Raw genomic sequence first — 15,822 nt, 5'->3', positions numbered from 1 at the left:
ATTATTATTATTATTATTATTATTATTATTATTATTATTATTTAATTTCTATACCGCCCTTCTCCCAAAGGACTCAGGGCGGTGTACAGCGCAAAAAAATAGTTAAATAGGGCTCAACTTCAATGGTGGTCATCTAGTGATTGTCCAGATTTCTGGAACCCTAGTCTGCTAGCCCTAATTAGGCTTTGAAAAATTAAGCTTTGTGCCCACAAACTAGCCAACAAATTTGGCTAGTATGTTTTGAGCACTGAGCTCTTGTAACTAGCTTACTAGATAACATGCAAATTTTGATGATATATAAACTCAACTGATGCCAACAGAGTTTGTTTTGTGTAAGCGTAATTGTGACAGCCAGTAACATATATAAAGAAAACAAATGATTCTTCCCTAATTGCAGTCATCCTTGTAAATTTCCCATCCATATAGATCATAATTAGGTAGCTGATGGAAAAAGATAAGATGACTCATTTTAATATTAATATAAACTCTTGGATAGAAATTAAAGAAATATTTCAGACTGAGGCAGTATATACAGTATATTGATGTTTATAACAAAACAAATAGTCATGAGAACTATTATGGAAGTATAATTATTTGGGCAGAGTATTAATGTACTTTTAGGTGTTGATAAATCTCAGTTCTCAGCATTTTTCACCATTGTCCATGCAGGCTGAACTTCTGAGAACTATAATTTAATCACATTCAGAGCACTTTATAGGTTGTTTGTTAAGAAGTGGCCTGAAAATAAAACACTTAAGTATCCTCTTTGTCCTCAGATTAAGTATCACTGTTCACTTACTCCAGATCAATGCTTCTTAAACTTTTTGTTTCAAGACATTTAAAAATTATGAAGGATTGCAAGTTTTTCTGTGCATGGGTAGTATTTATATTTACCACACTAAAATCCGTGCATTTAATGTTGCTTCTCATAACTGTTTGGTGTGATTTTAATACTGCATTACTTTTCAACATAAGCTGGCAAATAATTTTGATTTTGCAGATCCCTGAGAGATTCTTGGGGGACCATGGGGGTCCCCTAATAGCACTTTAAGAAACACTGCTCCAGAGAAAAGTTACTCCTTAGGCAAATTGGCTGTATCCCCCACAACAAACTTAACCAAGTTCCTGAAAACCTACCAGTTGCATTTGCACCACAGGTGTTAACTTGGTTGGTGTTAACCCTGATTCGTTGTTTGTGATTCAGCACGTTCTACCCAGTGTCTTGGCCACTTCCACTGGTGACTGAAATACAAGATTCCGTTTATCCAGTTGAGTTAAAAGCTGGTCAAATTTTCTCAGCCAGCAGCATCAGAATTGACTGGGAGTGACTTATGGTTTTGCTCATTTCACAAAATAAATCGCAGAGGACGAAGGAGGCAGCGTGTGGGTGGTAGACAAGGAAACGAAAGCTAAAAGCATCCCGTTTCTTCGCCGGGCGAGGGGGAGGAAGCTGTGCTCTGTTTACTTCGCAACATTGCACAACGTTAAGAAGTCAAGAGCCAACTCAGCTAAGAATGAAGGGGAACGGTTTTGCTGAGTTGGTTGGGAGGCGACGGCGGCGGCTCCTCCGAGTTCCGCTTCGAGTCTGCCCCGAGGGGATGTGGGGTTTGCCGTGCTGACAGATCAAATCGCCGTGCCCGGAGCTTTTGCACCAGCGGGAAAAGCCAGCTTCATTTTCGCCGAGAAGAGAAAGCAACCGCCCGCCGCTGGTGAGGCGGGAAAGCCCGGGGGGAGCGAGGAAGGTCGGAGCAGAACGACAGGACGGGGGCGGTTGCCTGACCCGCCACGAGGGCTTCGTGTCCGCCACCTGAGCGGGAAGGAAGAGCGCGTGGCTGGGCGGAGGTCCGGAGGCAGGCTCACGGGTTTTTTTTCCCTTCTTCCTCTTCTCGAAGGGACGCCTCGGGGCGGCTTCGTCCTGCCTCCCCCTCCTCCTCCTCCTCCTCCTCCCCCGCTCCCGAGTTAAAGTTTTGTGACTTCAGCCGCTTTTATGACTTCAGCCGCTTGGCGGATCCTAGTAACCCCTATGAGTTGGCGGAGCCTCTCTGCCTCCTGGCCTGCTGGCGGGGAAAGGCAGCCGTTAATCCCGCGGGGTGTTCGCTGGTGGCACAGGATGTCCTGCGTCGCGCAAGGCGCGGCCTTCATTCCCACGTTCCTGGTCGTCTGGTCGTCGGCTGCCTTCATCCTCTCCTACGCCATCGCGGTGCTCAGCGGCCATGTGGAGCCGCTCTTCCCGTACATCAGGTGAGATGGGGGAGGAAGAAGGGCGCCCCCTCTTGGCCTCTCCGCCCCGTTGCCTAGGTGGGGAAGGCAGGGCAGCAACTGTAGTCAAGGTGTTGAAATCTTATCAAAATCCAAGTAGGGAAGTAAAAGTTTTCCCCTGCTCTCGGTCGACCACTTCGTATCTGATGGGTTGCCCCACATGGGGGAAGAAGTGTGGTTGAGTCACCTCTCCTGCTTTGAGAAAAGTGGCCCGGCTGAAGACTTGCCAGGCCTCTCCATGATGTTCTGGCTCTCCACAACTTGGAACATCTAGATCTCTGCTTTCCTGCACTTCACCTTAAGGGCAGTCAGGTCATTTTATTCCGCTGGTTCTGTAATCTGAGCTAAACAGGTGATAAGGTTCTGGGGAGGTGGTGGATGCTTCCCTTAGCCCAGGGGTAGGCAACCTTGGCTTTTTTTTATTAAAAAGTTTTTCAATACATTTTATCTTTAACAAAACAACCCCTCCCAACCCACCCACCCACCCCTTCCCTTCCCAACCCAACCCTCCCCCCTCCCCGACTTCCCAGAGCTAATACAAGGTATAAAAGTAAAAACAATCATAATCTACCATATGCTAACAACAATGAGTTATTAAGTCTATCGCACTTTAACTCTTGTAAAATGACTACAAGCAATATAAATATCACATCAGTACTTATTCAAATGCTAAATGAAACTTTTTAGTCCCATATTTATTCTGGATGTAATCAATCCATTTTTTCCACTCCACAATATATCTCTGTTGCGAATGGTCCTTCAAATACGCCGAAATCTTTGCCATTTCTGCCAGGTTGGAAACTTTTAGAGTCCATTCTTCTATAGCCAGCAGTTCTTCCTTCTTCCAATATTGCCCTACTAAAAGTCTTGCTGCCGTAATTAAATTCAACATCAATTTAATGTCCACAACAGTAGTATCAGTAATAATACCCAGTAAGAACAATTGTGGAGAAAACTTTATCCTTCTCTTAAATATCTTCTGCATATTCCACCAAATTTTGATCCAAAAAGCTTTAACCTTTTTACAGGTCCACCATATATGAAAATACGTTGCATCTTCACCACCACACCTCCAACATTTAGGCTGGTAGTTCGGATACATACTTGCTAATTTTTTGAACCTTGGCTCTTTTATGGGTCGTGGACGAGGTTGCCAACCCCTGCCTTAGCCCTACAGAGCCAAAGGCAGGATGCTGTTTTTTTGATCTCCACTGATATTTTTTTCTCCAAAAACAAACAAAAACCAAGGAGAATTGGAGCAGGTGTTGTTATGTGGGCCCTCTTTTCAGAAACTTCCGCAAGTGACATTTTTTTAAAAAAATACCTGGTACTTGTAACTCACAGTATGTAAAAACTAGGAACCTTAATGAAATAAGATCATGCAAAGCATGGCTTCGGGAATTTCCAAATGCTTTAAAACAATTTAACTCTGGGTCTTGTGACTGAGAAGGAAGAAGGAGCAGGGTTTAGAATGCAACAGCCCTTTTATTGTGAGCTGCTGGTCAACTGTCTCTCCAGTAGGAATGCAATGGAAGATTTTATTTTATTTTTTCCTCCTATGCAGCCCCCATCTAGATCTGGCCCATTTTTACACCAGTTTTTCCTTTACCAGCTTTTCCTAACATATGAAAATTAGTCTGTTTGTTCAGTTTTCGGAGATTTATCCTACAGATAGTCAGATACAGTACCAAGTCCCTTTACATAATTTCCTTAAAACATTATTTTGGGCTAGAAACAGACAGATATAATGATAGGGCTGAGTGAAAATCCTTTGGGAAGTGCTAATTAAGATCTGATTATATTTCAGGATAATTCCTAACAACTGAAATTGAAATTCTGATAGCTATAGCTCCAATATATCTGAACAACATCAGGCTGGGGAAGCAGGGTTAATTCTTGTGTTTCCTCCCACCTTTTTTTTTGCTTTGAATCTGGGAGCACATTCCAATTACAGTCCAGACTGATACTGCTTATTTAATTATTTCATTCTGCTCTCTGTATATATTGGAACTGAGAGGCCTTTCGTTCTAAAATTCAAAGATATAATGCTAAACATACATTCTAAAAGTAAGCCAAAGTGATTTCAGTGCAGTTGATTCTCTCTACTAAGTATAATTGAAATAACATTTAATCTGCACTTAATTAGTGTTCTCACATAAGTACAGGTAGTCCTTGACTTATGCCAGTTTATTTAGTGACCGCTCAAGGTTACAACAGCATTGAAAAAAGTGACTTATGACCTTTTTTCACAGTTATGACCATTGCAGCATGCCCATGGTTGTGCAATTTACATTCGGATGCTTGACACTGACTCACATTTATGACAGTTGCAGTGTTCTGGGGTCAGGTGATCATCTTTTGCAACCTTTCTGTCAAGCAAAATCAATGACAAAAACATTCACTTAACAGCTGTGTTATTTATCAACTGCAGTGATTCACTTAACAAATGTAGCAAGAAAAGTTGTAAAATGGGGCAAAACTCACTTAACAAATTTCTCACTTAACAACATAGATTTTGGGCTCAATTTTGGTTGTAAGTTGAGAAAGATAGCCTAATTTAACGGAGATATACTGAGATATACTATCTTTTGTTAAATGAAATATATCAGGCAGAATCCAATCTGAGATGGTTACTGGGACCAGAGGTTTGTTCTTCCAAGCTTTTGGATTCATGCTAGAGCCAATCCTCAGGGAATTTCTCAATCTCCTGGATGTGTGCACTGGGTTGTTCTATGGGTTGTATGTATGGTGTCTATGACTTTTATTTGATTGGGGTATTGATGGGGTATTAAGTCTTTGATTGTTGTTTCCTTGTGCTGCTATGCCCTCCACTCTTAAGTGGTAAGCTGATGGTAAATCATTACTCCTGATTGACGCCTGGGAAATGGGTCCCTGAGTCAACAGTGCACACACCCAGCAGGTTGAGAAGTTGCCTGAATATGGGCTCCAACCTTTGGTCCCGGTGACCAACTCAGATTGGATTCTGCAACATTATCCTGGGATACCTATATTTCCAGGTATATCATATCTGGACTGCCATCTGGAGCGCCACTACATTATTATAAAACAATGCAGAAAACCAGCCCTTTGCTTCCATCTAGTATACGCAAGTCTTGTTCTTTCCCTCTGTTCACCACAGTGACAACGGCTGATTGTAAAAACAATTCTAAGTTTTTCCCAAAGACATTAAGTATCTGTGGTGGGTGGATAGGGGAGTGTTTGCTTTATGCAGTGGCTGTTTTTGCTAAGGAATTTAAACCTATCAAAATGCAGACTTTTAGCAGAAGGGGGGAAAAAGTATTTGCACATGATTTCAGTGGTCATTAGTTGCTCCTATTCTACTGACAGTAATACGTTTAAAGAAAAAAAACCCACAAACCCTTTATTTCTGCATATAGTTGCAACAAATTCCATTTTCTAAGAATTTGCATATCTGTTATATTTTGAAATCTTTGGAAATCTTGGTGCAAAGTAATTAAGAACTATGTTTCCAATACAAGAGCATATTTGTAGCTCAGGGTTGAGATGAGGAGTCCTTGGCGCTGTCTTGGCTTGGTTGTTTTCTTGCAGACATTTCATTAACCCAAATTGGGTAACATCCTCAGTGCTAGCAGGAAATGGTGTTTGTTCTCCCTTTTCTTGACTCATTGATTGTCTCTTTTGAATGGCTAATGTTAACTCTTAGTGATCACATTCATAGATATTGATCTGACCATGGCAAAGACAGGTGTCAAATGTTCTCCATCTTAAAATCACATCAACTCTGCACTAAAGACAGATTCTGCATGTGCCAGAGCCAAGATTGAGACCAGTGACGTGTTTGTTGCCTTAGTTATAATAAAAAAGTGCAAGAATAAAAGTAGAATTTTGCCTTTGTGACTGATTTTCATTTTTAACAATCAGCACTGAAGTTAATAACATGTATTTAATAATATCTAACTTTTAATAACATTTATTAATGTTTCTTCTAAATCCAATGCAAATGAATGACATTGAACAATTTTAGTTATTTGCAATGCCCTTACAACAGACATGTCAAACTCGCAATGTCACGTGACATCACACAACGTATCGGGATGGTTTTGCCATTACTGGCAATGGGATGGGCATGGTTTCCAGATCACGCGTCCAGCCCATGGGCCGGCAGTTTGACACCCCTGCCTTACAACATTGAGTGTTTCAGGAAAAAATCCAATTGTACTTTGATCAGAGGTGCAGCAGATTCCATTCTCATCTTATATAGAGCTCTTAAAGGTTTGAAGTGATTACAGTTTAGTATAGTATTAAGGTGGTATCAGTCTTTAGTTGCAAAAGTACTTCAAATTTGTTGAGTGTTTCACTTGGAGCTTTGGCTCTCAAAGCTTGTTTCTAACTAAATAGTGAGTTAATTAACAAAGTAAGAGTATTTTTGAGTGTTAAAGGTAAAGGTAAAGGTTCCCCCGCACATGCATGCTAGTCGTTTCCAACAAAATTAATATTTCATTGCCATAAATATTGAGGGATTCAGGTGATGGTTGGCAGAGGCAGATTTTCTATATTTCTATTCGAGATCAAATTGCATGTGATGGGAAAATTGGATGTATTTTACTTCAGAGGAGTCAGAGAGAGGTCCACACTAAATGAATTAGCTATGCCTTGTTTTGGAAGGGATGGACAGAATGACAGAAGTATTGGCATGTATGTTATTACATTTGGAAAACAGGGTGAAGATATCTGTTGGTTTTTACAAAAATATTAGTAGATATAACAGATTTTTAACATTAGATACATGTTCATGGTAAGTCTAATTTCTAACAAATGGAATTAAATGCTATGAGAATCACAGTAGAAATGAAAAAAATAAAATAAACATATTTTCCGGGATTGGTTTATGTTCTTGGGACTGAATATATAGTGTCACACATAGATTGAGAACTGTAAACCAAGTGCCATGTGGCTATTTGGCATGCTAATTTGGTATCGTCACGTTAGCTCAGAAATGTAGAAGATAGAATTAAAGCCACTAGATTAAAACTGTCAAATCATAGATTTAGCCATCTCTTGGACCATTAGCTGTGCCCAACAATATATTGTAAGCTGCCCAGAGTTGTTTGGTTGAGTGGGGCAGCTTAAAAAATTGAATGAACGAATGAAATAAAATATTGCTAGTCCACCTATTTCAATAATCTCATTCATATCTGAGGATTGGAACCTATTGGGTTATCATTTCTAATGATCATCCCATTTTGAAAAAAGAACAGGAATTATTTTTGTCAGTTTTTAATACTTAAAATGATAATTATATTAATGTACTTCAATATTTCAAATGAAAAATAAGCCATGCCTAAATGTGTACTAGAACAGCCTTTCTACGAAGTTAGAGCAATTGATAAATATCCATCCAAATACGTATGTATAGAAACAAATTGCACTCTTAGGCCTACATGTCAGATGATGAATGAGTATTGTTCTGAATTCAAGCGCCCAGGTTATTAAGCACTTGTTTGTTTTTTTTGGAACATCTCTCACAAATGATCATAGAAATTATGCCTTTCTCTGAGTTATATCATTATCAATTTAATTAGATGTATATAGGATTATATAGTTTCCAGGAGTCAACTTTGATTTGAGAAAGATTTTACTTTACATGTATTATTTGTATATTAACTGTTGTCATTTTTATCATTTACGCTAGTGATACAGGAGCAAAACCTCCAGAAAGTGGTATCTTTGGATTTATGATCAATGTTTCTGCATTCTTAGGTATGTAAGTATTTGTACTTGTTAAATTTTCTTTAAAAGTTGTAATGATTAAATATTTCTAACAATCCTGTCTCCAGATGGATGTGGCAAAAGCATCTGGATTTATAGTTAAAGTAATTCATTTATACCTAATACTTTACAAATGTCATACAGTATATTGACCTGGAGTAAAATAAGCTTTCTGTAATCCATAATCATAGTAACTCAAGAAGAAGAAGCAGAGTGTAGGTGTGGAAGATTAAAATCAATAATTTTTATAGAAATGAGTTCAAACAGCTGTGTACTTTCAGGCTTAGGAAGATGTATAAAACATCTTAGGAAGATGTGTAAAAATTAGATAAGTCATGATGATAACAAAATCACATCTTCATAACTGCATAGAATTTGCAGTGCTTTCATTTGAAGTGTTTCATTTGAAATACTTTGTCAAAGATGCTGTATAGCTTAGTCCATCTTACTTCCTTAGTACAGGAGGGTTGCAAATGGAAGCAACATCTGTATCATCCATACAGTTATGTGCATGAGAAAGCATGAAGTAAATGCCTCAGCTGGAAAACACTCTTACAAATGGAACATATGGAGTCTGCATGAAGATCTGGCTTTTATATGGATTCTTTTCTGTTGTATATAAATATACAAACCATCTAATAAATCTTGACTGTGGATCATGGCTGTATATCTTGGCTAACCATTTGATTGATCACAGGCATCCTTGCCCTATTTAAATGTACAAAGTGGAATATTTACTCTGTCCTATCATGTATATCTAGGATTGTTCACTGTTAAGCAATTTCATACATGTTTTAAAGTAGCATTTTGGGTTTTTTAAGGTGTGTGCAATAAATTAAATATGACAACAGCTTTGAAAACATGGGCATTGTGCAAATAATAATAATAATTAATAATAATAATAAATAATAAATATAATAATAAGAAGAAGAAGAAAAAGAAGAAGAAGAAGAAGAAGAAGAAGAAGAAGAAGAAGTTGGAAGGGACCTTGGAGATCATCTAGTCCAACCCCCTGCTCAGGCAGGAAACGCTATACCATTTCAGGCAAATGGCTGTCCAGTCTCTTCTTAAAAACTTCCAGTGTTGGAGCATTCACCGCTTCTGGAGGCAGGTTGTTCCACTGGTTAATTGTTCTAACTGTCAGGAAGTTTCTCCTTAGTTCTAGGTTGCTTCTCTCCTTGACTAGTTTCCATCCATTGCTTCTTGTCCTGCTTTCAGGTGCTTTGGAGAATAGCTTGACTCCCTCTTCTTTCTGGCAATTTATCAATTTATAATGAGCATACTTCTGGTTGTAATATAGGAGTAGTTAGGTTATAGTCTAACATCAGCTTAAGCGAAAAGCTCATGTTGCTTCTGCCTGCTGAATTATGTTGCTTGATCTGTAGCAGGGACTATATTCTCTGGATACAGTCTCGTTTACTTTTGATGTTACTCTGTAAACTACTATTTAAATTTATTGTGATGTGTGCAGAGAAACAGTTTTTATTGGATTTAATAGCCCATGGAAGGTGGGCTATTGAATTTCATAGATGGACCTTGAAATATTCTAGACTGAATACAAGAAGAAGACAGACTTTGCTAGGAGTATTTGTGTGATATTTGCATTTGTGTAGTATTTACATATAGATAAACTATTTTAATACTTCCTATGTGTCATGTCTTAGAAAAGCACATGATTGGTTTTAAATAAGTGACACCAAGTCTGGATAGAATATGTATCACTAGTAAAAAGGTAAAGGTTCCCCCGCACATGCGTGCTAGTCGTTTCCGACTCTAGGGGCCGGTGCTCATCTCCGTTTCATAGCCGAAGAGCCAGCGCTTGTCCGAGGACGTCTCCGTGGTCATGTGGCCGGCATGACTAGACGCCAAAGGCGCACGGAACGCTGTTACCTTCCCACCGTAGTGGTCCCTATTTTTCTACTTGCATTTTTACATGCTTTCGAACTGCTAGGTGGGCAGAAGCTGGGACGAGTAACAGGCGCTCACTCTGCTACGCGGCACTCAGGATTCGACCCGCCAAACTGCCGACCTTCCGATCGACAAGTTCAGCGTCCTAACCCACTGAGCCACCGCTACACTACAGTTCTGTATTGTCTTCATTTGTTATTTTAGCCCATTTGTTTTTGGACTATGCTCTAAGTCTGGTTCTTACTTTAAAGGCCTGATTGTTTTACGAGGAAGATACTTAAGGATTGCTTTCCTTCTGCGTACTCAGTCCGTGTTTCTGCTGCCTCTTGTCCTCGATCCATGTTTTGCTGTCTGAAACTAGATGACATTTGTTTTTAAATCATTGTTTTGTTTTTTATAGTCCTGTAACTCTTACTGGTTTATGAAGAAAAACATCCAATAAAACAAAAACAATTCAGTCATAACAAAATTAAATATTTTAAAATGGGAGCACATAAACAATTTAGCAGTACTTTCTAAATTAGATAAATTAAAATGGAAAAAGTCAATTTTAACTTGCTTCTGGAAGGTTGAATTGGAGCAATCTAATCTGTAGCAATAGCTATCTAATCTGTAGTGGTAAACTATTTCACAAGAGATCTATAATAAAGAAGCATTATTTTCTAGCCTCAGTTCTGCTGATTACCTGATAGGGAGGTTTCTTTCATGTTACGGTAGTGGCCAAAATTGTGGAAACCTTTCGGGAAAAGTGTACTTTTGAGGTTTGATGGCTAATAGCACCACTTTTTTTTTTGGAGTAGTACCATAAAATTATATATCAATGGAAAGACAATTTAATCAAGAATGTAATGCAACAAAGTTTGTTCAATTATCTGTACTGTATTATATGAAAGTTATAGCCAAATAACCAGAAAAAGGAAGCACAACTTGCGTAGGTTAATATCAGGTAGCTTTCCTTCATCGGATTGTAGCCAATGAGCATGAGTGTTTAGAGAGCCAATCAGGTGTCATCTTGTTTTGGCAATGAGCCAATCAGATCAGTAGGATTCAGTTATTGATGTCATGTATTGAAGCTGAGAGGAGGACTTTGGTCAGTGTGTTATGTGATCGCTATCAAGTTGGTCGGGTTTTTTGTGTTCTTTCATTTAGTGAGCTTGTAAAATGTAATAAAATTAAAGTAATGGTGCAAAGAGTTGACTGGTTGTCCAGAAAGCAATGTAAAATAGTATTATTAAATGAACAAGGCTACAGTTATAAAGAAATTAGAAGAAAAATTGGTGGAAACTTGACCAAAGGTGGCATTTCTACTGTACACTTTTCTCAAAAGGTTTCCACAATTTTGGCCACTACTGTATCTACTGCTTTTGTCAACAGAGTAAAAGTTCTAGTTGCATAAGTAGATCTTTTAGAATTACATAGTTGGAAGGGATGTTAGAGATTGTTCAGACCAATCCTCTGCCAGTGCAAGATTGAATAAATCATCTTCAATAAACAAACATCCGACCTCTGATTGAAGACTTTCAGCAAAGGAAAATCAACACATGGTAGACTTCACATGTGGTCACTTGTACGGTGAGAAGTTCTTTCTTATATCTAGCCTGACCATACTTTGTAGTTTTAACCATTGATTCTGGTTCTGTGTTCCGGGGCAGTGGAGAATTAAACCATTCTCTTTTGTATGTGACAACTGTTCAGATAACTGGAGACTGCTATCCTATTTCCTAGCCCTCAAAAGAGAACTAGTCCAGTTTCCCACCCCCCAAAAAGGTCTGTTGACTCATATCTGGTGCCAATTCGCATTGACCATTAGTTAATCTGACCATCAGATTCTTGTGTATAGGTTGCATGGAATAAACTTTCAATGGTTTTGAACTCTATCCCAGCTCCTGGTTTCTTGTGCCTGACAATCTCTTTCAATAAAAATTTTTATTCTTTAGTTATGTGCCCTCCTTCCAAACCCTTTAAATCTTTTCAATATTTAAAGATCTTTGCCTGTCTGTATGCAGTCCTCTTTAGGAGTCTAAATCCTTTTCCTTCTGGTGGGAAAGTTTCTTCGTTATCTTATTTTATAAGATTTCTTTTTATAAAATAATAATTTTATTAAAGATTACAATTCTAATGGTAAAAACTAATATAAACTAAAAAGAAAGGGGAAAAGTGCAGAAAAAAACAATAGAAAAGAAAGAAAAAATAATGAAGAAAAAGAAAATAAATATATAAAGAAGTGACTTCCCTCTTCACCATAACAGATATAAGGAATTTTTTAAACTGATCTATTTTCTTAAAATACAACAGATGATCGCTTCTTTAAGTATCCTATCTTTTATCTATAAACAAATCCATGTAGTCCAGTCATTTCGGTCTGATGTCAGCAAAAGCTATTCACGGTTATCAGAGATAACAGCATATCTGTTTTAATAAGATCCTTTAGTGTATTCAACATTAAAATGTTTTGCTTCATTGTGTAAGTCAAATTTAAGTGTTCTCCTTTAATTATAATCTCTAGTTCCCTCTACTATCCAATTTTTATTTTTTTTAAAAAAAAAATAAAGCATTTTCTCACTGGAAGGATTATTTATAATTAATTTCAAAATCTTATTTCAAATTTGTCTCAATCTTTGTAATTTACTAGATCAAAAGTTTTAATCATTCTTTTACTGTTTATTTCCCCATTTGTAAAAAAAATTAAACTTTTAGTTAAAACTTCTTTCACTAAGGATTGAAGGAAATTCAGTGCTATGTTGATCCAAAGATCTGTAATAACTGAAAAGCAGTTAACAAGCAATTTCTGAGAGTCATTAGAAGTGGGAGGTATGTGACCTTCGTGTCTTTTCAAGGATGCCAACCATGGCTTGAGCACGATGGTTATTTCCTTATCTCCCAGAGCTCTAAACTCACCAGAGAGCACTAACTTGGAGGAGCAGCTGTGTGGAGCATTTTAGGCAATCTCAAGTCCTCTCATTGTCTGGAAAGGAATTATTTCTAGTGATCCACAGCATTTAGCGCAATCAAATTCTTGGAAACACAGAGCTCTGACCCCAATTTTACTTCTTGATCAGTTTAGAATGGGACAGATTATTGCAAAATAATTTTGGCAGGGAAGGGCATGCCAACACATTATTGTGACTGTTACAGTTCAAGAACTCGGTATAGCATATTCATTATCTTAAGTAAAATTATTCTTTTCTCTGTTTTGTCAGGACCAGACTCACCTCTGTATTGCATCATTTGTCTTTAAGGACAATTTGTAAATATTTTTCTCATTTTTTTTAGGTGCAGTTACAATGTATACAAAATATTTAATTGTCAAGAAACAAAATGATGTGACACATTTTGTTTCCCCTTGTTTCAACTTATTGACGTTGTACGTTGGAATTCTGGGTTGTATTGGACTGGGCATCGTTGCAAGTTTTCAGGTAAGTAAGAAAGATATGTTTATATTTTATTTATTAAATTTATATCTCATTTCTCCTTCAATGGCTTACAAATTATTAAGAATATTATATGAGCATTAAATATATTCATAAGACCAGCCTTTTAAAATAACTTAGTAAATATCAAGAGAGAATCGGAGCAATGTACGACTTACAAGAGTTCATTTAGTGACCATTCAAAGTTATGTCAGGGGAAAAAGTGACTTATGGCCATTTTTCACACTTATGACCATTGCAGCAACCCCCTAATTATGTGGTAATCAAAATTTGGATGCTCGGCAGTTGGTTCATTTGGATGGTTGCAGAGTGCTGGAATCATCTGATCATCTTTTGTGATCTTCTCACAAGCAAAGTCAATGGGGAAACCAGATTCACTTAACAATCCTGTTTCTAACTTAGCAACTGCAGTGATTCACTTAACAACTGTGGCAAGAAAGGTCATAAAACGGGGCAAAATTCATTTAACAATTCTCACTTAGCAACATAAATTTTGGGCTCAGTTGTCATAACCCAAGGATTACCTATAGTTATTCCCTTTTCCAGAGAAAACATCAACTTAAAAATTTCTATCAGAAGTATCAGTACAAATAAACAGACTAGTAATTCCTGCAGTGTAGTCACCTAGGTGGTAACTTGAGGCTGCTCTATAGTCTAGAATTGATTGCAATCAGATGTTCAGTTCGCTAGAGGCAACGATTATACAGTATGCTCAGCAGATACTTCTTTGTAACCATGTCCTCCAAACAAAGATAAGATTGAGATCAGGAAATATCAAGATACATTTATCCTTTGTTTGGGTTGCTCTTAGCTTAATGCTATAATAATGCCTTTCCTAAATAATTAAAATTACAATAGATATGCATTTTATGCAAAACAGAATTCCAGATATGCATGTTACCCATAAAAGTATTTGTCCTAGACATTGTTGTCCTTCTCAAACAAGGTGTCTTCTGATGATCTGTGGAAATGAAAGAAGTTAGATAATATGAATGAGATGGAATTTTTGATATCCAATGGATACTTGGTATACTTGGTATATTTCTTGTGAGAAGAAGTGATAGTTTCAATCCAGATAGTTGCTTGCTAATTTTCCAAATATGTTTGAGATAGTTGAGGGACCTTCTGAAACAGATTTAAGACCAAGCAAGGAGAGTATAAAACAGGAAATATTACATTTGCAGACTGTTTGATGTAGCTCAGTGAATGGTAAATCAAATCAGTGTATGATTTTATGGCTTGGAATCTAAGCAAATTTGAGATAGCAATAATGAACTACATCCATGGAGTGATATAATTGTAAATTCTGTCTTATTCATTTCAAGAGTACAAATATGTTATTTATAGACTCATGAGGCCCATTTAATATGGGTCATGAAGAAGGCAAGATACATTTGGATTGAGTTGACGTTTAAGTAGGACGGGAATGATATTATCAGCTTGAAGTTTTTGTTGAACTGAATTCAACCGCAAACTGTGAACTGTGTTATGAAATCATTCACAAAATATGACATAAAATGAGTTTTCAATCAATAAAATCAACATTAAAGGAAACATCTGTGCATTAAATGATAGCCAGTGTTGTATTTACAGTTAACATTATATAAGCTGAATAAGATCTTTCTCTCTGTGTCCTCCAATTTCCCTAGCCAGGCCCTAATAATCAAGGTGGGGTTTTGGTGTTTTTTTTGATAAATCAGTGGTATCTATTAGGAAAAATCTGTCCTCTTCATAAATTACCATACAGGTAGTCATCACTCTTTAACAACCCTGATTGGTATCCATTGCTAAGTGCAGCAGTTGTTAGGTGAAGCACCACGTGACTGTAGCGCATACCAACAATTGTTCTGGAAGTCCTGGTTATGGTTGTTGGACAACATCTGCACTGTCATTAGGGAATGACCTCACACATCTTCTGCCTTGTGTGAACTGCCTCCTTCCCAGCTGGTCTCAGGGAGCTTCCTTCAGCAGATGAGGCTCCAGTGCTCTGCCCTACTTGCCTCTGCTTCAATTCCCCCCCCCCATCTGCCTTTTTGGCTGCCCTGTAATCTGTTGCCCCTGCCATCCCCAGCTGACCAACATCATTGTCCATTGCTGACCAACATCATTGTCCACTGCTGCTAAGGAGTGCCTGGCCAAGGCAGCAGTTGGGTTTCGTGAGGCTTCCACAACGGCTCTGAAGGGCCATCAGCTGCCTTGGCCAGGCATGCCTCAAAGTAGGGGAAGATAGTGTAGGTCAGCAAGAGATGGTGGGGGGTGGAAAGCAGAGCAGCCAAAACGGCAGACATGTGGGGGAGACAGGCGGGTAGGGGGAGGTTGAAGCCCACCATGTGCTTGTAAATGCAAGTGGTTGCCAAGGACCTGGATTTTGATCAAATGACTTCAAGGCTCTACAATAGCCGTAACTTTGTAGACTGGTTGTAATTGTCATGGGTTATGATCTGTACTTGCATTTACAACTGTGCTCCACCCT

At 38.1% G+C, this 15,822-nt stretch overlaps 1 protein-coding gene across 7 annotated transcripts in view; it reads left to right on the top strand.

Annotated features, from left to right (window-relative positions):
• Nucleotides 1-1,485: 1,485 nt before the first annotated feature.
• Nucleotides 1,486-15,822, top strand: part of DRAM1 (DNA damage regulated autophagy modulator 1) — a 48,206-nt gene continuing 33,869 nt past the window's right edge. For all 7 annotated transcript variants that reach the window (XR_014026886.1, XR_014026887.1, XR_014026888.1 and 4 more), the window contains exons 1-3: nucleotides 1,486-2,241; nucleotides 7,934-8,001; nucleotides 13,192-13,334. Coding sequence is in view for 3 of the 7 variants with exons in the window: in XM_081330990.1 (XP_081187116.1) it covers nucleotides 1,988-2,241; nucleotides 7,934-8,001; nucleotides 13,192-13,334 (465 nt within the window). In the remaining 4 variants the exon portion in view is untranslated. The remainder of the gene's footprint in view (nucleotides 2,242-7,933; nucleotides 8,002-13,191; nucleotides 13,335-15,822) is intronic.

This window comes from Vipera berus (genome assembly GCF_964194415.1).
Source record: "Vipera berus genome assembly, chromosome: 6".
Classification (NCBI taxonomy): Eukaryota; Metazoa; Chordata; class Lepidosauria; order Squamata; family Viperidae; genus Vipera; species Vipera berus.
Note: the sequence above shows the minus strand (reverse complement) of the source record. Positions and strands in the feature narration are given on the sequence as shown.